The 23,818-nt window shown below is 38.5% G+C and overlaps 4 protein-coding genes across 6 annotated transcripts; 2 read left to right on the top strand and 2 right to left on the bottom strand.

Annotated features, from left to right (window-relative positions):
• Positions 1-255: 255 nt before the first annotated feature.
• LOC119078255 lies at positions 256-1,780 on the top strand. The gene is made up of 2 exons (XM_037185749.1): positions 256-383; positions 448-1,780. Exon 2 carries the CDS (start codon positions 455-457, stop codon positions 1,712-1,714), a length of 1,260 nt encoding a protein of 419 aa, XP_037041644.1. The 5' UTR covers positions 256-383; positions 448-454; the 3' UTR covers positions 1,715-1,780.
• A 1,883-nt stretch (positions 1,781-3,663) lies between these two features.
• LOC119078247 (putative inorganic phosphate cotransporter) lies at positions 3,664-5,649 on the bottom strand. 3 transcript variants are annotated; one of them, XM_037185722.1, is made up of 6 exons: positions 5,536-5,649; positions 4,918-5,474; positions 4,738-4,851; positions 4,521-4,682; positions 4,007-4,462; positions 3,664-3,945 (listed from the first exon to the last, which is right to left on the bottom strand). In XM_037185722.1, the coding sequence occupies exons 1-6, from the start codon at positions 5,561-5,563 to the stop codon at positions 3,760-3,762; spliced, it is 1,503 nt and encodes a 500-aa protein (XP_037041617.1). In that variant the 5' UTR covers positions 5,564-5,649; the 3' UTR covers positions 3,664-3,759. The 3 variants fall into 3 exon arrangements, with proteins under 3 accessions (XP_037041617.1, XP_037041620.1, XP_037041618.1); XM_037185725.1 differs by having other exon boundaries at positions 5,290-5,474; XM_037185723.1 differs by lacking the exon at positions 5,536-5,649 and having other exon boundaries at positions 4,918-5,069; positions 5,131-5,371.
• A 2,111-nt stretch (positions 5,650-7,760) lies between these two features.
• On the top strand, positions 7,761-9,278 carry LOC119078264 (alpha-tocopherol transfer protein-like). The gene is made up of 4 exons (XM_037185762.1): positions 7,761-8,063; positions 8,126-8,285; positions 8,361-8,876; positions 9,137-9,278. The coding sequence occupies exons 1-4, from the start codon at positions 7,964-7,966 to the stop codon at positions 9,201-9,203; spliced, it is 843 nt and encodes a 280-aa protein (XP_037041657.1). The 5' UTR covers positions 7,761-7,963; the 3' UTR covers positions 9,204-9,278.
• Positions 9,279-12,503: 3,225 nt separating this feature from the next.
• Positions 12,504-18,303, bottom strand: LOC119078230. Its single transcript, XM_037185689.1, has 11 exons — positions 18,163-18,303; positions 17,851-18,028; positions 17,700-17,768; positions 17,528-17,634; positions 16,827-16,949; positions 16,521-16,763; positions 16,232-16,459; positions 16,036-16,172; positions 15,872-15,970; positions 14,530-14,708; positions 12,504-14,457 (listed from the first exon to the last, which is right to left on the bottom strand). Exons 1-11 carry the CDS (start codon positions 18,171-18,173, stop codon positions 12,733-12,735), a joined length of 3,099 nt encoding a protein of 1,032 aa, XP_037041584.1. The 5' UTR covers positions 18,174-18,303; the 3' UTR covers positions 12,504-12,732.
• Between the last annotated feature and the right edge of the window lie 5,515 nt (positions 18,304-23,818).

Here is a 23,818-nt window from a genome sequence, read left to right as displayed (position 1 = left end):
AATTAATCTCTTACGTGGATTGATCTTCGATGAAATGAAAAGTTGGTTTAGCGAATGTTCGTTATGAGATCTTGACCGTTTTGATTTTTGTTCTAATTTGCGATGTTGTTGTAGATGATCAAGTAGACTATTTGCTACATAATCGGCAAAATAGATAAGTTCAAAATAAATTACATTTTCCCGCTCCATTGCGGCTGCAAACTTGTTTAACTTTTTATAGATTGCCCTGTGGCGATTTTGTTGCCTTTTAACAAAATCTAAAACAATACAACGCATATCGATGTGGTGCTGTCAGTTGAACACACGTCGTTGTCCTTTCAGTACGAATAAAGCACATTCCGTTTTGCCACACGGTCTCAAACTCAATTCCACCTGTTGAAAAGGTAAAATACCAATTTTGTTCATGGTTGAAACAAATTAAAACGAAGCAATTTTCGTTGTTCGCAGTAAAAACATGCCGCGAAAAACACGCAATTCAAATAACCAACGTGGCAGAGGGAAGGAAAATATTCCGGAACAATTGAACGTCGATTCCGAAAGTGAACAATTAAACAAATTGAAAACCAGCAAAAAAACTACTATTCTCGATGTGAACGACGATTGTTTGGTGGAAATTTTCATGCATTTAGATGGAATTGACATTTTGAATGTTGCTGTTGCGCATAAGAGATTTGGAAACGCATTAGATAGAGTTTTCATACGTAGGCGACTTCACAATCCGTCAATTGTCTCAAATTCCAAGAAGCAGTTAAAACTTTCACTTAATGTCTTGGAGCAGTTCGGACATTTGATCACATCGGTAACGGTATTTTATAAGTTGCACAAGTTCGATGTCCTAATGCAAGCTATGGTTAAATATTGCGGAGAAACTATCACTGAACTGCATTTTCGACAGGACAAGGACGACTCTAATACCGACTATTGGAAGGCGAGACAACAATTACTTAATTTGAGCACAAAATTTCCAAAGTTGAAATCGCTTGCATTCCAATACAAGAAGAGCATAGATTGCCCATACTCAGACGCCTTCATTCAACCCATTCCAACTTTAACAGCTTTCAGGGTTTATGGACTAATATTTTCGCATGAAGACGCTCTTAAATTTATCACCGTCAATGGCCAATTGGAACTATTGGGTCTTTCGGTTCCAGACGGTTATATTACTCAGAGTTTCATTACTAAGATTGATTCATCGCTACCAAACCTGCAAACTTTGAAACTAAATATCGTGGAAATAGAGGGCACCGTTGAATATCCTTCAACCCCCCCATTCATCAACTTGAGAGAACTATTTTTCGGCTCATTGAAGACTACCGATACATTCGCTACATTGCGAAAATTGTTTGGTACAGAAATCGAACGATTTGAACTGAGTGTCATGGACTATTTCATCGCTAACTTCGTTGAGAATATCAGTCAGTACAAAAAATTGTCGGTTTTTACACTACATTTGTCTCTAGATATCAATGCATTCTTACATCGATTCGACGTATCAATTTTTTCGTCCACCACGCTAAGGGAACTAATTTTGCGCAACAAACAATTGACGAAACTCAAAATATATTGGTATGGAGCGGATGAGAATTTCGATATTTATCGAAAAAAGTTTCGCGATGTCGTTAATGAGAATTTGAACGGAGCTCGATGGTGCATGGAAGAGAAGGAGTATATTATGCAATTGATTGTTAAAGAGATTTCATTTGTAAAAAAATGATTCTCAAGTCTACTTACGATAATCATTGTATTCGACTCGAATTGAAATTAAAGTTTTACGATTGATCGAACACGTTATGGTCTTTCTTGTACTTTAGCGATAAGTTGTAATCACGGAAGAGTAAAATAAACCAGGCAGTAGCGGTTCATTATTGAAAAGTCAAATGAGGGACCTAATACACTGTATGAAAATAAACTCAAATGAACACTGACATAAGTTGAATAATTTTATTCGCAAAAAATATAGGGCTACTAGATTATTCAGGTCCCTAGTCAAATCAGCGCTCCTGCCTGGTTAACTTTACTCTGTCATGGTTGTAATTCAACCTGTTACAGACGGCAAGTATATGACCAGTATTATTATGGGGTCTATTCGCCTAGTCGGTTGGCCTGTAGAGGCGCCACATTTTTTTATAGTACTTCATTCTCACTGTACTATTTTTGTGTGTAACAACTTCACATTGATTCATTCCCATGAAATGTCACTGCAGTGAAGTTTGTTCATGAAAAAATAATTCAGTGACAGCAGTCTTTTTATGAAGAAAAGTACTAAAGTACTTAACAGATTTTACCCTTAGTTTCTAAACTCCATTCTCCTATTACTTACATCGATCAAAGAACTTTTAATCTGTTGATTTCACATCTTGTACTTCATTTTTTTAAACATGCTTTTTACTATATATAAGACTATATTACCCAGAGCTTGTCATTATTATTGTCGTCGTTGTCGATAACAGATGAATAGCCGTTTCCTTTCGATTTGCTGATTTGCACTTTTTTGTGGATGAAATAAATGTAAATTCCCGAACTCAGAGACTGACTTGAAGAGGTATTAATTCAGAAATAGACTATGCGTCGGAGGTATACTTGGAGTGAATAGTCCCTTCATTTTTAAATATATTTGGTCGGTTTCTAAGTCGATGACCCGTTATTATTACCAATATTCCTAGTGATGGTGCTGATGGTACAATGAACAGACAATATACGATAACTTCCCAGAAACTTGGGACTATTTTTGAGAAATCGGTTTCTCAAATATTTCTCTAAATTTCTTCAAATTTCTAAAAAAAAAATTGATTCCTCAAAAATAGTACATGTCACTTTCCCTCTTCCCGCGACTCTTCAATATTGAATGAAAGTTTTAACAAAATTACCAATTACTTCTAAAGATTCCACTCAGGCCCGTAGCTAGGGGGGGGGGGCAGCAGGGGCATTGCCCACACTGGGATTTTCAAAATTTGGCATTTTCTTAAATTTTCCCATACAAAATATTTTTTTAACGGCTTTTGCCCCCCCAACCCCCCAATTGGAAAATTGGATTCACTAGGAACACTGTGAAAATTACTTATATTGTACAGTGGCTTTGTTTTTGAGATTAATTAATGTTCAAAATAATATTATTTTCACTCAAACACGATTATAAACAATTATTTCTACTGTCTTTTGGGTGTCCGGTTGATACAAACATGATCTTTGGTCTTGATTCAGTAGTCGGTATAGATGGAAAACATATGAAGTGTCAAATTCAACATATGCCAATGCCATGTTAAATACACCGAAAATGGTACCATAATAGTGTGACTCAAAAATGCGTTGTTCTCAGCGATCATCACTCACTTTCTCTCTCTATTCACTCTCACACACATACGACATACAAAAATTCGGCGATGGGGAACTCCAATTCATTTGTTTTACTAGTGAAATATCGAATTCCATCTTACTTTTAGAAAAATTAATATTATTTTCAAGGAATACAAACGTCGCTGTTACTAAGTAGATCACTTTATGAGGTTGTGATGTTTTTTATTCCAGCAGTTACTAACGTACTACTTACCAACTTTAAGTGTGACGGTAAAACAATTTGGTCTGCGAGATCTCTGTTCACACAGGCAGATAACACTTTGATCATAAATATCTCAAACGCGTGTAGGATTAGTGAATGACTGATGCTCATTTTGGTATATTGTGTGCTTTACTCACCGGCTATTTACTTAAATTACATGATATTTTACAAACCTTAAATTATGTTTGCATACGACACCGACATTACTTCATCTCAACGTTATCGGCTAATTTCTCGGTTTCTTCACTGTTCGGCGATTCACTAATTGAGACTTTAGGTGTATCCCAAGGCTGACGATCAGCCGTACCCCAAACGGAAAATACGATTGCCTTAAAAACGTGAAGGCCGGCGGTGATCCAAAATACTAAACGCCATTCAGATAGCAGCGACTAGAACAATTTTGCGTTATACTCAAAGTATATTGATAGACAAAGACGTGAATTTGCATACATTCGGCGTCATTAGACCAACGGCAGTGGGCGCTACAATACCGCACACAGATCCGGTACCAACGGACAGTGCAGCTATGATTGAAGCAAAGTTCGGACTTAAATCCATTGGATTAATGTTGCTGGCCACTAATTTTGGTCCTAGTGAAGCCACTGAAATCGCGAATGCAGTCACCGCTAAGATTTCATTACAGCCAACATATGAGGCCATCATTGTAAAAATTGCTGGAATGATTGACGCAATCACTACGAACAACTTTCTTGTGTTTGTCATTGATAAACATGCTGTTGAAGTGATCCAGTCGTTGATGTAACCGAAGATGAATGTCGAAAGAATTCGGAACATGTGCGGTATCGACGAGTACAGACCATTGTCTTTGATTGACACGTGCAGCACATCGTTCATATATTTTGGTAGGTCTGACAAAATGATGTAGAAAGAAAAGTCGTGACATGCCTAGAAGAGTGAGATGAACTCAGATTTCTGTTGAGCTAGCGGGATCAGATCTTTATACCTGAGTGCAAATTAAAGCTAAAACTGGTGGACTTGTGAGGAGAACTTTCCAAGGTATCGAAGGTTTTCTTCCACTAATTTGTCTGAGCTCCATTCGTAGATATTCTTGTTCGTCTCTGTCGATAAACGGATGTTGCTCTGGGCTGTCATAACACAAGAAAGCCTAACAATGAAGGTCGATATGAAACAGAAATTCAAAAGATCATTCACGAGCTCACAAATATTCCGGACGAAATGAGACCAATGGCTCCAAAAACATAAAAGACGGAACTCCAGCCATCAAAGTGATGAAGCAAAAGCCCGGAGAAATAGGTCCCAAGAATTATGCCAGCCTGGAAAGTGGAGATGTGAAATCACAAATCAAAATTCAACGAGAACACTCGTATAGGTTGACAGACTGATGTGCCACTGAATGCTGTTGCTGACGCAAGACCACGCTCACTGATTGGTATCCATGACGAAATGAGTGTAATCGCTGATGGAAATATTCCACCTTGAAAGAGTCCCATCAGAACTCGCAAAAATATCATCGTCCAAACTCCACCAAGCTCTACACCAATAGGTGTTATCAGAGTGAGTACTGATGAGCATAAAATCGATGCAAGAAATACCATTTTTGCTCCAATCTTTTGCACCATCAATCCCGCCGGTATATGACCGGCCGTGTATCCATAAAAGATAGCTGACAATATCACTCCCTGCATTTCTTGTGACCATTTGAATCTCGTCATGTTTTGTTGGATTTTAGAATTGACTGTGGAGATATTTACTGGACTGATTTTGGTGACGTTATGTTCGGGTGATGGGCAAATTGAAACATCAAGTTTCTTGGTTACAACAGTTGGGATAGGTTCAACCATTTGGGTTATGGCAACAGGTAGTAAGGATCGCATTTGTGAACTATTTATGATGCCGAACAGGATCATTACGACAATTATATGACGCTTCCATCCACCTGTTCCAAATAACAACGAGAATTTCATTTTTGCTAACATTCTACCACCGGATTCACTTACATTTCTTGTTGGGTTCTGTTTGCTCCATTATAGTATTTCGTTATCAAAATTGTGAAAAACGTGCGATTCACTCTGAATAAAACGATCGAATGATCTGACTCAGGTAGATAATCAACATTTTTTGATCAGAAGTTATCTGAGATGCGATAAGATCTTTTTTATCAAAAATACATCAGTGCGAACTGCGAACCTTGTTGTTTCATATGCTTATTTTCGTCATTCCGGCGACGTAGTACTCACCTTGTGCTGACACTGCCATTGGATAATTTATTAGTGGTCAGCTCGCACTACTCACATCAATAGTAGATTTGATACAAGTTAAGAGTGATATCGCCAAAACTTGAACCAAGTATAGCGAAAATAAATACAATGGTTCGGCCATCCGGGCGAGCTATGGCGCGTTAGTTTGTTGTTAGCTGTTAGTTTCCCATTTCCGGAGTGAACACGTGAGAAGTGATATCATGTCAAAGGGTAGAGAAAACACTTTAATACGATTAACTCGAGATAGACGAATTCTTAAAAGTTGAAATGTTGTGCGAGTGTGCGCCTCTAAACGACCTATGATTAGAGTTCGGCACGGGTCGGTACCACTGCACGTTCGGGAGTAAACAACGAAAGTATGGTCAATTTTCACTCAATACTGCTGGCCTGCAACAGAACCTATCCGCGAAACCGACTTTGAGGTGTTGTAGCTGGACACTCTCTCTATCCTCCCATGTAAACATAACCTCAGATAAATTGCGTTGCAAGCCAGGAAGTTGCACGACGTAAAAAGTCGTAAAAATTGGTTCGTTCCTGGACCTTATAGTCGGTTTCGCGGATAGGTTCTGTTGCAGGCCAGCAGTACTGTGTGAAAATTGACCATACTTTCATTGTTTACTATTAAAGTCCTATTACCCTATCCTATCCTATCCTATTAAAGTGTTTTCCCTACCCTATGACATGTCCTCGCTCTTACCTATTTACACCGAAGGTGCACAATTAGTAAAAAAAAGTAAAAGACACCAAGTTTTGGCGATATCAATCTGAACAAGTTTTCGTTTGGGAATTTTTATTCTGACCAAGCACACCTGAGAGCAACAAAGTGATAACATCGAAACTACCAAGGTTAATATGGTGTGGAGGTAATACCATATATAACCGAATCAGATTAGAAAGTCGGGCCATCTGTTGTGAGATAGTCAAAATATTTTGTGAAACACAAGTAAATCGTAGTCAACCATTTTAAAAAAGATGTCGTTGGCATCGAACTAATATGCTAGACCGCGCGTGTGAATGGCATTACCTTCGCACTATATATACCTTGGAAACTACATAGGAATAGCATAGTAAATGACAATAAATAGATTATTAATGAAAACTACATTATGTTAGTCATTTTAGTCGCAACACCCATCGGAAACTCGTTTTCCGTCACTAACACTCAGCAGCGCCGATCTTTCGCCTGAATAAGCGTGGTCAGGGGTTGACACATTTTAGAAATGTACTTCGAGACTTTTCGTAATGTGGCTATGTACCCAACGCCAATGGCAAAATAATTTCACTCGTTTACCCTTCGGCTCCATCAACGCGCTCCAATAACTTGTGTCTGAACAAATTTTCAGACCCGTACGAAGTACTTTCTGTTCTTGGAGTGCGTTGGCTCCACTCGATCCACGAACATTCACACTCAGGATATTGTAGAATGCAATGGCATTGTTTGATTGGATTGCTTATTCTCTTTTCCTCTCTTCACTAATCTACTGTCTAGTGTTCTAACACACTGTAAATGTGTCAACGAATATATTCAGTTCTACTGAGACAGTACTATCAACTACGCGTGTATTAATTACAATTGGTTTGGCCGAAAACACGCGAGAAATTTTGTGTTGATAGGATCAACAATTATGCTGCGTTTTTTATTGTAAACAGATTGTTTAGTGAATAACAGTGGAAGACGAAGCATAATTGTCGATCACATAAACATCTAAACAAATGAAAGGCTAAATGAAACATAAATGAATAATGTAAACTAGATCACAGCAGAGCCTATTTTTACGAATGAAATTTTATAAAATTCCTTAACTGAAATTGCCAAAAATAGGCCCTGAATCACAGAGAGTAAAAAAATGAGTAATTGAAGAACGCAGAAAACAACCAAATCTTTTTGTAATAATTGTGATGTCTACATATCATTGGCTTATTGGCTTAATTTTGTCGTCGCTGTCGATAGAAGATGTCTTAACCGTTCCTACTATATCGTATCAGTAGTTCACACACCCTGTGTCGATTTTATTGATAAAAAATGAGATAAGCGAAAACCTGAAGTTTTTTTATAAGCCAAGAAAAATGCGTTTGTCATCAATAAGTTAGTAAGAAATCGTAATCAGTTATTTACTGTGTTTGTAGTTGATTACACGGATAAGTTAGGAACTATTACCAAATAAAAATGAATAATTCAGTGAAAAAGAGTAACATGCCGGATACGGAAAAATTTACGGAATTCATGTCTCGAATTGACAATGAACCAAACTTTCCTGAGTCACTCAGTACGCTTTCAACAATACAAGATTTTACTCGACCAGAACTATAATGCAGATTTCTCTTTCAGACCAGGTACTGCTGGAGCGATATTTGAAAATCAATGACAATGACGTCGATAATGCCTTTAGACTACTAAAGCATAGCCTTGAGATGCGACAAAAGGCACCGTACCTATTTGAAAATCGTGACATTGACTCCACTGAGGTGCAGAATGCTTGCAGTACATTGTAAGTTTCCATTTGATTAATCAAATTTCCATTCCCGAGGTCGATTCAAATTGTTCTTGTTTCCATTTTGAACAGTCAATTCGTACCGCTCCCGAAACTTACCAAAGAAAACTACAAAGTGACGATAATTCGGTTCCCTAAATGTGATACGGGTCTGTATGACAGTGTGCATGTAATCAAAACCGCTCTCATGATGTTTGATGCTAACTATACAATTTACGACAATGACAACGGTTTCGTCGATGGTGAAATATTCGTTCTGGACGTTGACGGTTACAGTTTTAAACAATTTCTGGATCTATCGAAGAATGTTAAAACGTTCCTGTTTTACACAAAATTCTTGCAAGAAGGACCGCCCGCAAAATTAGTCTGCAATCATGTGGTTAACACGTCAACCGTTCTCGATGGTGTGGTGGCCATGGTCAAACCAATTCTATCAAAACGAGTAAGCGATCGTCTTCAATTTCACCGTACGGGTGACGGATTGCTCAGTTTCATCGAGAAAGAAGTGTTACCGATTGATTATGGCGGTACTGAAAAATCGATGGATGATCTGTATGCCAATTGGTTAACGGTATTTAAAACTAAACGGTACGGATCCATAGCTGAACGCAGAAAGGTGACATGTCATATTAGCGGATCATAAGAAAAACGAAATTTGATTCGTTAAGTCTCGAAGAGTCTGACGATGTCGATAGAAGTTTTTGATAGTCTGAACATCGTCAGACTATTCGAAACGAAGTTAAACGAATGAAATTTCACTTTCCTTATAATTCGCTAATGCAACATGTCCCGTTTCTGCATTTAAATATTCACTTTAATAATAGACGCTAATGAGCTTCATTTTGCAGAAAATATTTGCTAAATGACGATAATTGGAAGCTCACCGATTCAACCGCTTACAGCACCGACTTCTGACTTGTTAATATAAAAATATAGCAAAGACTATTGTGAACATGAGAATAATTATTAAATCAATAAATTCTATTAAAAGAAAACGGTAGAAGTCATACCGTACAAACATTTACAAACGACAAACCATATTATCACCAGATACTGTTACTGCTTTTCTTGAAAGTGTGAGGGATTCTTCTGAAAAACAGAAAACCAAAATCGGACGCACTTTCTATTGGAATTTTTTATATGGGCCCAGTAAAGTGCCCAGTACCTCGAGAAATTTCTGTAAGAAAAGTGTAAGTCTTTTTTCAGTGTAAAACTTCAACTGTACATATCTCAATGGGGATGAATTTTAAACCCAATAAGACCCTATTTGCCCCGGAAGTACATGCAATTACCTTTCTTATGTCACCCCACACGACCCTGTACGGTGTAACTGGAGAAATTTTTGTAAGAAAAGTGTTCGTTTTCGGTTTTTGATCGCCTCGCACCAGCCATACCAGCTTCGAAGAATTTTTTTGAAACTGGTTTTGGCTTCTGTGGTCGAATACTTTACTGGGCACATATAAAAAATTCCAATAGAAAATGCGTCCGATTTCGGTCTTCTGTTTTTCAGAAGAATCCCTCTGTACCGCACAGTGTTCCAAAACGTTACTGCCACATTCATAAATCTATTTTTGACATCAGTACGTCACTTTGCGACCCCTTTATGTCCGGAATTACCCTACAGTAACAGTAGACTTTCGAAAAACCAAGAAAAATTTTTGTTGGTTTTTTGGGTTTTGGAGCCCATTTTCCCCGTGAGGGGTTTGTAAATTTTCCATGTTAAATATAAAAATCCTAAGGACGTTGCAACTTGCATTGAGACACCTCAAGCATACTCCTTATGGTATTTTCTATGTTCCCGAACCTACCTGCTCACCAATCGCTGTAAAACAGATCTCTTATTCCACATTTTCATCAATAACCAAGAAAATTCAAAAAAGCCTCATGAAATAAAATCGTTGTCTCTAACATTTCTGCAGTAGTAAGTGAAGGCGAGAGGCAGGGGAACATAGAAAATACCATAAGGAGTATGCTTGAGGTGTCTCAATGCAAGTTGCAACGTCCTTAGGATTTTTATATTTAACATGGAAAATTTACAAACCCCTCACGGGGAAAATGGGCTCCAAAACCCAAAAAACCAACAAAAATTTTTCTTGGTTTTTCGAAAGTCTACTGTTACTGTAGGGTAATTCCGGACATAAAGGGGTCGCAAAGTGACGTACTGATGTCAAAAATAGATTTATGAATGTGGCAGTAACGTTTTGGAACACTGTGATACCGTATGTAGCTAAACCATATCATTTATATTATTAGTTTTAAACGTTTTAAACGATAGGGATTTTAGGGATTAGCGGATTTTAAAGTGTTTCTCCCATAAAAAACCTGTAGCGTCATTTGATTCTCGTGGACATGTCAGAAGTAAAAACTCATCAATTGTTTTGTATCGTTGTTGTTGATAATCGTACGACACTTGCTAGATGAATAACTATTATCGCTCTTGGAATCCGATGGTTGCTTATACAATGAAAGACCTTTGATTAACTAGACTTTTATGCAAATTTATTGTAACATACTGCAATCTTAAGCTACCTTCAATACAATACTCTTGATCAATGTACTCTCCATAAAAGCAGAACATCTTATTACTGACCATTCGAAAAGTTATCTCGATCCGTTTGTCGAAAACATATGAACCTAAGAAGAAATATTTTCATAAACAAAACAAAAAATTGAGCAGCAATAATTTCGTCTAAGTGGCGGTGAGTTAATACATGATGGATATCTCGAATTTAAAGTGAAAAAAAATTGTAAGACTCCGAAAGAACAGGTTAAGACACTTGTCTTTACCTGTTCCTTCAGAACCTTGCAAAATTAAACAGTACATTTGTCCACAAAGGATTTAAAAAAATCCTCTGACGGCGGAGATATTTGTTTATTATTATTTTCTAAACAGACAACGTTTAATAGACCTGTCAGCGCCCATAAGAATTATTTCTAAAGGCTAGTATATATATCGAGGCGTAGGTCGATAAGGTTCCACAAGGGATCCTTCATAGAATCTTGCAAAAATTCGTTTCGGTTGAAAGTTGCACAGATTGTTAAGAATACGAGATCCACCATACGAACCTTGTAGACCCTTCTTTGACAGTATTTAGCTTGAGCTCAGAATCGTGTTCCACAAAAAATTAGTTACGCGTGGACTTTGTATAAAATGACGGAACCAACAAAATGAGCTTTCGTTCTACAGTTAATTATCGCTTCAGCTAATTTTTTTTACATGCCGTGGCATTCGGAAAAGTTTAGCACAACAAAAATTGATGACAGTTTGTGAATATAATCTAAATTGAAGTTGAAATTCTGAAACTATTTTCCTTCATAAAATCAATTTTTTGATTTTCTTGTTGTTGTAACTGATTTATTTCGTCTATTTTAGGCAGCCCCACGAACGGAAATGTTTCGTTAAATTCCACAAAATTATTCCGTCAACGGAACTATTTTTTTTTCGTTCGATCGATGTGTATACCAGCCTTTAAAGTAATATTTCTGATATGGAACGAACCAAATTGTTCAATCGACGAACATATATATATATATATATATATATATATATATATATATATATATATATATATATATATATATATATATATATATCTTCGTATTAAAAGCCAAGTATTGATGGTGGACGAGATATTACTCACATTATGGAACTGAATCGAGCTTACTTTCCACGAAAGACGAATGCGAGATGTAATGAAGATCCAACAAATAATTTGTTACACACAACTACCACATTAGTACAACATTACGATACGTGTGGCAAATACAACGTCGACATCGCATGTGAAACAAACAATGAATTTGGATTGGAATTTTTGGATTATGTGTAATCCAACCAATATAAGATGTTGGATACTGTGATTCCTCGGGTGTGAAAATCCCAATGAAATTACGATGCATATCGAGACTATTCTACAACATCACGTTTTAAGACCACTTCGAATGCAGCTTAACAAAAGGACGCACAAATAAATTCAAGCTAGCATCCAGTTCGCATGTTTCGTAAGTGATCGTGCGAAGTATCTCGGCGCTATACCATGCAATACTTGTCTTTAGTCATAAAGTTTTTTCGGACATGGCTCCAATCACCATGTCAATGAGGAAAAAATACTTTTTTTTTGATTTTTATTAATTTTTCTTTTTTACTTTAATCAATTAAGAATCAAATGGCTCAATGATTTGTGGATATCTTTGTTACGATTTCCATTTTTTTGCAAAGTAAAGCTTGTTCATCAAAATATCATGTCGCTTCGACTGTGGTGTATTTACAAATAATAATTCCGCTGTTCGACGTGATTCGAACGAAAACATTTAATCTGAGAATTCATAGATTTTTGCGACTTAACATTTGAAGTTTTCCGTCTACTTCAGTTGATAAACGAAAATTTTAATTGTTTTATGAACTTTGATGCCATTTTCAATTGCTTTCACTGTCCGAAACAGCTTAGCTAAAGCGGTTGAAACGGTCATCAAAGTTTCGCCGTTCGAAATCACGACGATTCCGATTGGGAAAATCGTCATCCACGTAGTCATTGTTTCTGGCAAAATTGAAATTCATTTCGCCGCCAAGACTGAAATCATTTGGACGACGCAAATCGTTGCCAAAATTTCGCCGATCCTGTCCCTTCGAGTATGCATCTCTTCCAGTAAAATCGTTATTCCATCTATTTGATGTCGGTTCGTCTCGATCGAGATCGTCGATGAAATCGTTGCGTCTGTCACTCATGCCGAAGCCAGAATCACGCGAATCACGAAAATCATCACGTCGATTGCCAAACTGATTCAATGAACCGTATGCATCGTCATCACGTGACTGGTTCAGAAATCTGTCTGCATTGACGTCAGAACGATCGAGTATAGGATTTGGTGAAAGACGTCGATATTCCTGAGAAACGCTTCTTCGTTCGGATAACATGTCAAATGTACGATTTTGCAAGTTGTCTTGAAAGTTTGCAGCTCTTGATGAAAAGGCATCACGCACGCCCATCATTTCTCGTTCGTAAATACGACGATCAGACACGGATGAGTCCAACATCGGTCCCATTCGGCTGACTTCGATATCTCTACCATCTTGAATAGGTCCTTGAATATCATCGAAAGGATCTCGTAGTACCCTGTCGTTGGATCGATCGAGGAAATCATTCATGACGTTCATACGATCGAAATCTCGACGACCCAAATCGTTTTCACGGCGCCCCGAATCGGTTTCGCGACGGCCGAAACGGTCCTCCTGACGACCAAAATCGTTGGCGCGACGACCGAATTCATTTTCGCGACGACCGAAATGGCCTTCGATACGACCAAAATCGTCTTCGCGACGATCGAAATCGCTTTGCTGTCGACCGAAAACATTTTCCCGTTGATCGTACACATTTTCACGAATATTTCTCGTTCTGTCCAATCCCATCGCTGGTTCCTCTCTCTCAAATTCGGTTGATTTAAATCTTTGGCGATCGCTTGGTCCTTCCCCATTCAATATTCGATATTCATTCATGCCAACACTTGGAAATTGTTGTTCCACGCCCACCACAGAGCGTTCAAACTCCCTGCGTCTAAGTTCCATCATACGTCGATCAGCTGACGAAGGGCGATCTATCGCTCGGCTGTCCTCAAGATCCCTATTCGTGACACGATCTACTGTTTTAAATATCTCATTTGTCCGGGAATCGAACGGACGTAAGCCAATGCTGCGATCATCCATTTGGTCTGGATTGCACACTGTAGCGGGGAGACGATCTACCGTTTCAAATCTCGCATTGTTCCGGGAATCGAACGGACGTAAGCCAATGCTGCGATCATCCATTTGATCGGGATTACACACAGTAGCAGGAATGTTCATGTAGCCTCTGTTGATAGGCTTTTCAATCAAATCTCGATCGGTTGTGCGATTGAGCATCATACCAGATTGTCCAGGTTCATCGATTCTGCCTCTTTTAACGATCGGTTCTCCAACATAAGAGTCCCGTGTACTTTTGCTGCTAGGACCTGGTCCACTGAAGTTTTTATTAGGACCTGGTCCACTGAAGTTTGTATCAGGACCATCATGTCGTCGCTTCTCCGGCGCTGGCACATCGAAGCCCGAAATTTCATTTAACCGACGTTGCTTCTTGTCAATCTTCTCGGGTTTTATCGGATTGAATGCAATTTCTTGCAATTTGGCATCTACCGCCTAATATGAATGAAATTGAAGTTTTGTTTCGTAAGCGTCAACGGAAAACAAAGGTCTACGACAAAAAAGTACCTGGTTCGCCTCATTGAGAATGGATATTAGATCTTTGGCCTGTTTCGCATCGTTATACGTGAAGAATGCATACGAAATGCCCATACGGTCACATCGTCCACATCGGCCGATACGGTGTACGTAGTCCTCAATTAATTTCGGAAAGTCCAAGTTAATGACGTACATGATGCCATCGACATCTGTGGATTGTGTTATGGGGTGAAGAAGAAAAAGAAGAAAAACGCTCATGGTGATGGGAAACGAAAGTTTTCTTTTTATGGTTTGCAGAGATAGAGGGTGTATATCGGCCGACATTTTGACGCTATCTTTACTTGTAAAAGCATGATCCCCTACACTCTGCTGATTTACATCCATTTATACTGGTTCGCGAAGGTGTCCTTCTCGTACACACCTATCCTACCAATGCGACCCAAGAAAGTGTAAATCGTGAGGAACAGCTGTGGGTAGGGGATGCACGTTTTTGCGTCTGTTTTTAAGACGCTAAGCAGTTCAAGCTTGTCGGCCACATTACACTCTCTGTTACTGCAATCGGTTCTACAATCGAACCGAAAACTATAAGTTCGGTGGAACTGACTGACACCCCCGTTTGGTCGTTCTCAGTTACTACCACCGAACAGTTTACTCTAATAAACGTAAAAGAATTGGAAATTTTTTATCATATCGCCGAGTCAACAAATAGTTTAGCGCGTTAAAGTATGAACTGACTGGGATGTGTAGCTCCCATTCAAAAAGTTGTTGACTTCATTCCCCAATTCTTCATTTCTCATTGCAATAATAACTCAAACGGACATAAAAGCCACAAACAATCTTGGACGTCACCAATTCATGTCTCAAACTAAACGCAGAGGGTGCGAAAAATCACGGCGATATTGCACTCGCTCCGCGCTAAGCTGTTTCAACGTAAGCTCATTCATCAACAAGCCAGTAGTAGCCCATGCCCGCACGCGAAGTGCTACTTTATAAAATAATTTTGGTGAAATTGGTCATTGTGCCGTTGAATGAATGCAGACCTTGCACATGTGACACAGTGTTAAGTCTTACACGAAATCTAAATTAATCTTTACGATCTAACACACCGCGGGCTTTCAAGAAACGTCTACGGGCTTTGGGCTACAGCTCAGTTCGGCTTAGTTTTGAGGATGACAACACTGTTTGGTATGACCGTTCACAAGTTGATAATGACTGTCTGTGCTCGTTATTACGACAATGCAAATAAAATTGAATTGAACACCATTGTCGATACAATGTGACGACCTGGCAGCCCCTCAACGACACAAGAACGGATCCCCGGAGTTTTTTCTGGGAAAACTTTCAAAATTTCAATTTTGAGAAAAGCTCTTACCAAGACCTCTTGCTGCCACATCTGTAGCAACAATAATGTTGGACCGTCCCGAGCGAAAATCGTCCAAAATCTTAGTTCTCTGCGACTGCGGTTTATCGCCTGCGAAATATTTGGAGGAATTTAAAATAGAACTTGAATGAACTGCTGGTTGTCAGTCAGTCTACCATGTAAACTCTCGCAAGCGACCCCGAAATTGTTGATATACTTGGAGATCATGTCGGCTCGTTTCTTCTTCGACACAAAAATTAGAATCTTTCCGGGATTGTTTGCCTGGTAGATTTGACGCAGCAACAATTGCAACCTGTAATTTTGGTTGCATAATAAAAATCGGCATCGTCGTCCGTCAAACGGTAAAATTACTTGGCCGATTTCTCGTTTTCCTGGCAAATGTGCACAAATTGCTTGATATTGTGATTGGCTGACAACTGCAACGACCCGATGTTAACTTGAATGTAATTGCCCAGGAAATCTTCGGCCAAGCGTCTGATCTCAAGCGGCCAAGTCGCCGACCACATCAAAATTTGTTTGTCGGGACGAATCTGGGAAATAATTTGCCGAATTTGCGCTTCGAAGCCCATGTCCAACATTCTGTGGAAAATGATTTTTGCAGACGTTGAAGCAAATATGAGATGAAATAGAGGTGAGTTACCTGTCCGCTTCGTCCAGAACTAAATACGTGCAACGTTTCATATTTGTGACGTTGGCCGACAAGAAATCCAAGAGTCGTCCAGGAGTAGCCACGACAATTTCACATCCCTTTCGAAGGTCTGCTTCCTGCGGTTTTTTATCGACACCTCCGACTGTGCAAACGGTTCGAATGTGAGTGGACGATCCGAAGTCAATGGCCACCTGCTGAATTTGAACAGCTAATTCGCGAGTTGGTGCTAAAACACTGGAATTGAAAATGTGAGATTCATCATCGCATTGGAGCCCTGAATGACATCTAAAAGCTTACACTGCAATAGGTCCATCACCAGGCTTAATATTGTTCTGATTATTGATATGTACGATGGCTGGAAGAATGTATGCGAGGGTTTTGCCGGAGCCAGTTTGTGCGATTCCAACCAAATTATAGCCACTGCGAAACACAAAACTCAATTTAGTAAACAAAGACCCGGATGGCGTTACAGCACGAATTGTTTAGTCAGAAAAGACTACCAGTGGAGTGTTATGAGACGAAAGAATGAATCGAGTTTGGTGAGTTGTTTGTGCTCTTTGGAAATGATTTTACTATCCAACGTCTTGCCTGGTGAATCAAGGAGACAATGGTGCCATATATGGACTAAGACCAGATCTTATAACACTTAAATGTTGAACACCTTCAATTTCAAATGACCTTAGCTCTTTAGCTCGTCTACGGATAAGATCTCGATTTAGAGACAGATGGTCCCTAAAACATGGTCATAATTTGCATAGACGACCGATTTTACCTCGCTTTTAGTGTCTTACAACAATTGTTCAAGGTTTCCTCGGCAAATACCGTCACTATTCCTTTCAAATTGTCGTATCAATTTCCGAATGCATCTAAGTCAGCACATTTAATTGCTTCGCCGTCTGACATTGGCTAGTGGCCGGTGGTCATGCAGTATTGTTTTTGGTTTAGAGTCTGACTCAAGCTCTAACGTTCCTAAGCATATTGTTAATTCAACAACTTACCTGAATGCAATAGGCCAGGTTTGAGATTGTATTGGAGTTGGTCGGTTGTAACCCTGATTGCGAATTTCACGGGCGACATAGTCTGGCATAAAAACTTCGTCGAAGGACTTTAAATTAGAGAAACGAGAAATAATATTGTTGTTCTCGTCAGACAGTTAAACAGAACTCTTACTTCGATGGGATTCAATGCCAATCCTTGCACCGTTATTTCGTGTTTATTACGAAAACGTTCAACGTCGTGCTAGAAATAAATGGAATTTGAAATCTCTGTTTTTTGTGATCAAATTGATCGACGAAGAACGTCAATCATTCCGCATAAATACCCGAAGCCGATTCATAACATTGGGATGCTCGCGGTAGAAATTCTTTTGGAACGGTTCCAGATTTAAATTATTCCAATTCGGTGCCCGTAGATTTTGCAACGAAGTATTCTTTGCCTTCATTTTGCCTTTTTCAGGACGCATGAATCGTTTAGCACCTCGTCTATTTCGCCGTCTATTCCTGTCAAAATCAATACACCGAACAACAAAACAAAATGTTAGCACGGTGCTCGTTTCGGTGAAAAACGAAATGTCGATTTCACGGTTCATATATTGAAAATAAAACGAAAAAAGTTTCCGGTATGATGTACTCACATCTTGTCCATCTCGTATCACTTTGAGTACAATAACAACAGACGCCTTCTTAATTTACTTAAACAGATAACAACTCTGGACCTTATTTTCTGAATCTGATGTCAGTGAATGCCTTTTACTTCTTACTCCAACATTTATGGGCTCAACTTTCTGTCCATATCGTCATGCGTTGCTTCCAAAACATTCATTAGACATTCAAAATTCTGGCGTTAGAGATCCTGATATGTTATACTAGCGCAATATAAACAAAACAACATCTGTAACTAGTGCAGCGTAGCGAGCGTAGCGGAACGAGTGTTACTAAATTTGTCTTGTTTGTATCGTTTTTATGCAGAGGATATGTTCCGGGTGAAGTTAACATAACTCAAGAAAATCTTGAGATTATAGTATAAGAATAAACTATGTTCTTTGATGGTTGTATTATAACTGTTTATTCAACTCAACTGGTTAGTATAAGGAGAGAGTGCATACGCTCTCCCCACTTACATTATATTAATAAAGTGTAGTGGAGGATCTTAGGTATTTTATACTACACCACCCTTCTTTGAAAAAGATTGATTTTAATGATCAATCGTAATCTATTACTTTACACTGTTTTAATAAATCGTATAAAAATGAATACAGAATATAAAATATAAAAACTTACTAATGAAAAAGATTTTCGTTTCGTTGGCCGAGCAATTAGAAGACAATTATCATAACATGAAATACGAATTCGGATGTTGATCAAACGAACAATGGATTAGCTACTTCCACTTCCCTTTAACTAATTCGTATTTAATAATCGTGTCGACAAGTCACACTTTCATGTATCGTTTTTCGTGTATTTTCTTATTCTATCCTTATGTATAGTTTTTAATTTTTTATTCGTTTCGTTCAACAATACCAAATTTGAACCATTTATTTCTTTTACTGTAAATGGTCCGATGTAAATATTTTTATGTTTATTGTAAGGTTCACTAGTAACTAAAACTTTATCATTTATCTTAACATCTAATGGTTTCACATTTTTATCATAATATCCTTTATTCCTCAATTTCATTTTCTTAAGCAAATTGTTTGCATGGACATGAGCAGTTTGAAGTCTATACCTCGCTTCTTGTACAAAATTATCAAAATCATACAACGGTTGTACATCTCCATTCAATAATTCATTCGGAAAAATGGGTTTTTTATTAAAAACAAGTTCATACGGGGTATACTGATGATCTAAACTGGAATTATTAGTTATATTGTAGCAAAAGGTAAAGTATTTACTATAATTTTCCCAATCATGTAAATGATCAGAAATATAAGACCGCAGATATTCATTAAGAACTCTGTGGTTTCGTTCTATTGTACCGACTGTTTGATGCCTATGAGGAGTAGATTTATCATGATTAATTTCTAGTAATTTACACAGTTCTGTTATGACTTGATTCACATATTCAGTGCCTAAATCGGTTTTAATACTTTTAATCAAACCATAAATCAGTACGAAATGGGTGAAAATTGCTTTAGCCACGGAGATAGCAGATTTATCTGCAATTGGTGCAATGATTAAATACTTCGTCAGATCGCATATCATTGTTACTGCATAACAATTTCCATTTTCCGATTTGTGTAAAGGACCTATCGTGTCGATTACCAGTACATCAAACGGCCTTTGAGGAGTGCTCGTAATAACTAATGGTTCTTTGTTCTTGGTCTTTACTTTATTCAATTGACACTTGTCACAATTACGTACAAATTTCGCTACATCTTTCGCCATGTTCTTCCAAAAAAAACTACTTCGAAGCTTAGCATATAATCGCTTTTGTCCGCAATGTCCACCAAACAAAAAATTATTATGAAATTGCGTCATCAACTTATGCTGTTCATCTATACTTTCTATTATTTTTGGTTTATTTATTAATACAATTTGTAAAACTTTTAGAACATTTTTGCATGCCATCTTAAAATTATCTATGTTAAAACATTGGAACATAATATCGTCCTTTGGCCATTGAATTTTAGTCATTTTATGCTTCATCATTGATTTTTCTAGATTCAATAAGATCATTTCACAGGATGACATATCATTCATAATCATATTCTTCGCCTCTATTGTCAATAATCTTTTATGCTTAACGTGTACACGTATGTGTATATCTAAATCATTCTTTAAAACCGAATTAGTACGTATACTTGAAATTCGTGGAATAGCCTTTAGAAATTTAGCATTTAGTTCTTCAGTTACCGGTAAGTATTCATTCGGATTTTCATTATCCGTTTCATTTCGAACGTTCGTCTGAGGCATGGATCCTTTAAGCTTTTTTGTCATCGATCGCGTCTGAATATTCAATACCGACGCCGTTTCTACATGCATATCTTTCAACTCTTCAATAGATACTCTTGACAACGCGTCCGCTGCCACATTATCTTTGCCCTTTATATGCGTTATTGTAAACTCGTAATCTTCTAACTCTAAACGTATTCTAGTTAACTTAGGAGAAGGATTCTTATGAGTAAATAAGTAAATTAATGATTTATGATCAGAACGAACAACAAAAGGTTTTCCATAAATATAAGGCCTGAATTGAGTAAGAGCGAAATGGATCGCTAGGCATTCCTGAACAGGAGTGGACTTATTCTTATCTGCTGGAGAAAAAGGTTTTGAAGCAAAGTATACCGGTAGGTCTTGATCACCGTAACGTTGACTCAATACGGCACCGCATCCTATCTTAGAAGCATCTACTGTAACCAAAAATTCCTTGTCAAAATCAGGATAGCGGAGAATCGGAGGGTTCATAAGTTTATCCTTTATAATATCGAAAGCTCTTTGACATTCATCAGTCCATTCGAACAATACACTTTTACGTGTGAGTCTAGTAATAGGTTGCGTTATGGTTGAAAAATTCCGAATAAAACTGTTATCTCAGCACAATTTAATATTAGTGGTGCCTTTATTCTTAATGGCTTCGTTAGCGAATCATCAGAAATAGACGGATTTTGAAAATTCGTCTATTTTGGATTTGACTAAAGAATCCGCAGAAATAGACGGAAAATGCTAGCTAAATACGCATTCATCAACAGAAACAACATACAAATTAAAAGTTATGGCATTGGGACACAATTTCTCTTTGTAAAATCATTAAATGAATTAGACAAAATTGCTCCGCTCGCGTTTTAAAATAAATGCCTTGACTTCACTGAAGGAGTTCCAGTTAGTATTACGTACTTACTTACTTAACACGCTTCTCTTTCCATTTCTATGAAAGGTTCCTTGACTGCTAGTGTCCCCCTTCCTATCAGGTTAGCATCGTCAGCGAAAGCCGTTAGCTGATTACTCGTATAGAAGATGGTGCCAGTCCAGTTCATTGACATGGCTCTCACAACTTTCTCTAACGCCAAGTTAAACAAAATAGTTGAGAGCTTGTCACCTTGCCTAAGTCCTGTTTCAATAGAGAATGCATCGGAAAGCGTGTTGTCGACCAGGATCTTGCATCTCGTATCGGTAAGCGTCGCTTTGGTTAAGTTGATGAGTTTGGTTGGGATGCCAAATTCATTCATAATATCGAACAAAGCTTGTCTATCTATGGAATCGTATGCTTGTTTGAAGTCTATGAACAGTTGGTGAATATTAATGTTGAACTCCCATGCTTTTTCCATTATTTGCCTCAAAGTGAACATCTGATCCGTGGTAGATCTACCGCGTCTGAAGCCGCACTGGTAGTCACCTATTATTTCCTCCGCATATATTGACAACCGTTGGTACAATATTTCTGCCAGGATTTTATATGATACGTTCAGCAGACATATTCCTCTACAATTTCCACATTCCAATTTGCTTCCTTTCTTATGAATCTGTATTAACAGACCAATTTGCCATGCATCAGGAAGCTTTTCTTCTTCCCACATCTTTTCTGTTATCTGGTGTATTCGACGCCACAGTTCCAGTCCTGCTGCTTGGATCAGTTCAGCCGGTATGTTATCCTCACCAGGTGATTTCCGTGTTTTCAGTCTGTTAACTGCTTCCATTACCTCCCCATAAGATGGTGCTTGAATGAGTGGCTCCGCACGTTGGTACGCGTTTTGCCTAGCTCGTGGTATTGGTGGTTTGTTGAGCAAACCTCCGTATTATACCATCTGTATCACCAAGTAATTGTCCGTCATTGTCCTTAATTTTGTTCGTTCGCGTTTGAAAGCCTTTGCGATGTACTTTGATAATTCGGTAGAATTCTCTCACAATTCCGTTACGATTCAGCGATTCCAGAAATTGAATTTCACGATTCAGATGTTCTCTTTTTTTTTCTTCGAAGCAGCCTGTACGCTTCAGTTTTTCTTCTGGAATACTCTTGCAGGCTACGTCGTGTTCTTCGCTGGGTCGCTTGGAGTCGGGCGTTTTTCTTGGCTTCTACAGCAGCTTTACATTCATCATCGAACCACACACTATGTCTTCGCGAGGTAACCTCACCTAGAATTTCGTTTGCGGCGGCTGCGACGATATCAACGTTTCGATGGGCCAACTCATTTATGTCATTCCCTCCAGTGTCGGTTTCATTAATGAGCTGCTCTACTTTCCTCTTGACTTTTTCACTTGTTTCTTCATCCTTTAGCTTGACTACATTAAATTTCGGGCGTACGTCTCTTCTCCTACCATTCAATCGTGGCCACTTGCATCTCAAAGTTATTTTAACAAGGGCATGGTCTGATTCGTGGGTAGTTCCTCTGTAGCTCCGTACATTAATGATGTTCTGGCTAAAGCGTTTATCTATCAGCACGTGATCTATTTGGGTCTGTGTTCTGTTGTCGCTTGAGGTCCAGGTTACTTTGTGTATGTCCTTTCTCTGGAACTGCGTACTCTTTATTACCAGACCGTTGGATATTGCAAAATTAGCCACTCTACATCCATTGTCATTACTTTCGTCGTGTAGGCTGTGGATTCCGCTTCATCATAGAACGCATCTTTGGTCTCGTCTTTCCGCATTTCTGTCGGAGCGTGGACGTTAAGTAGGGTCATTTTGAATTTGTCTGTTCTAATCCGAAGTGTCCACATATACTTGTTTACTGGCACAAAATCTAGAACCAGATGATCGATACTTTTGTTGACGAAGAAACCTGTTTTGAATTCATGTCGATTGTTGCTTGTTCCGCTGAAGTAGAAACAGTAGAAACAGACATGTCATGGATACCACTGTCTATCCATCTAGTCTCTTGCACCGCTGCTATCTTTATTTTGTATTTTATCAGATCTGCGAGCGTGCTTTGTATTGCGCCTCTCGCAAATAGGCTTCTAACGTTCCATGTTGCGTTGCCATTACTAAATCATTGTCCTTGTTTCGTTGCTGGGGTCGTCGTCGTTGAATCCGTCCGTTTATCCGAGGTCTTTGTAGAGTTTCTTGAACTATGATTCATTTACGAGGAGGAGGCGGTAACACTTCGCTCAACCTACTAAGATGACCCTGACGACCCGTAGGCAAATCATCATGGGTTGTTCATAGTAATCCACCTAACTAGGACTGTGCATGCTGCCGTTGTCTCTTGCTGTTGAGATCCTCCGCCACCATGCTAAGTCGCCATCCTATCTTGATAGCGCCTAACTGTCTCCGGTCCTCTCTTTACGTAGCGTCAAGGTACTACCCGGACAGCCCCCCTAATCCTTTTGCTTAGTGACCCGCACTACTACACCAGGGTT

Source organism: Bradysia coprophila, unplaced genomic scaffold (assembly GCF_014529535.1).
Source record: "Bradysia coprophila strain Holo2 unplaced genomic scaffold, BU_Bcop_v1 contig_248, whole genome shotgun sequence".
Classification (NCBI taxonomy): Eukaryota; Metazoa; Arthropoda; class Insecta; order Diptera; family Sciaridae; genus Bradysia; species Bradysia coprophila.
Note: the sequence above shows the minus strand (reverse complement) of the source record. Positions and strands in the feature narration are given on the sequence as shown.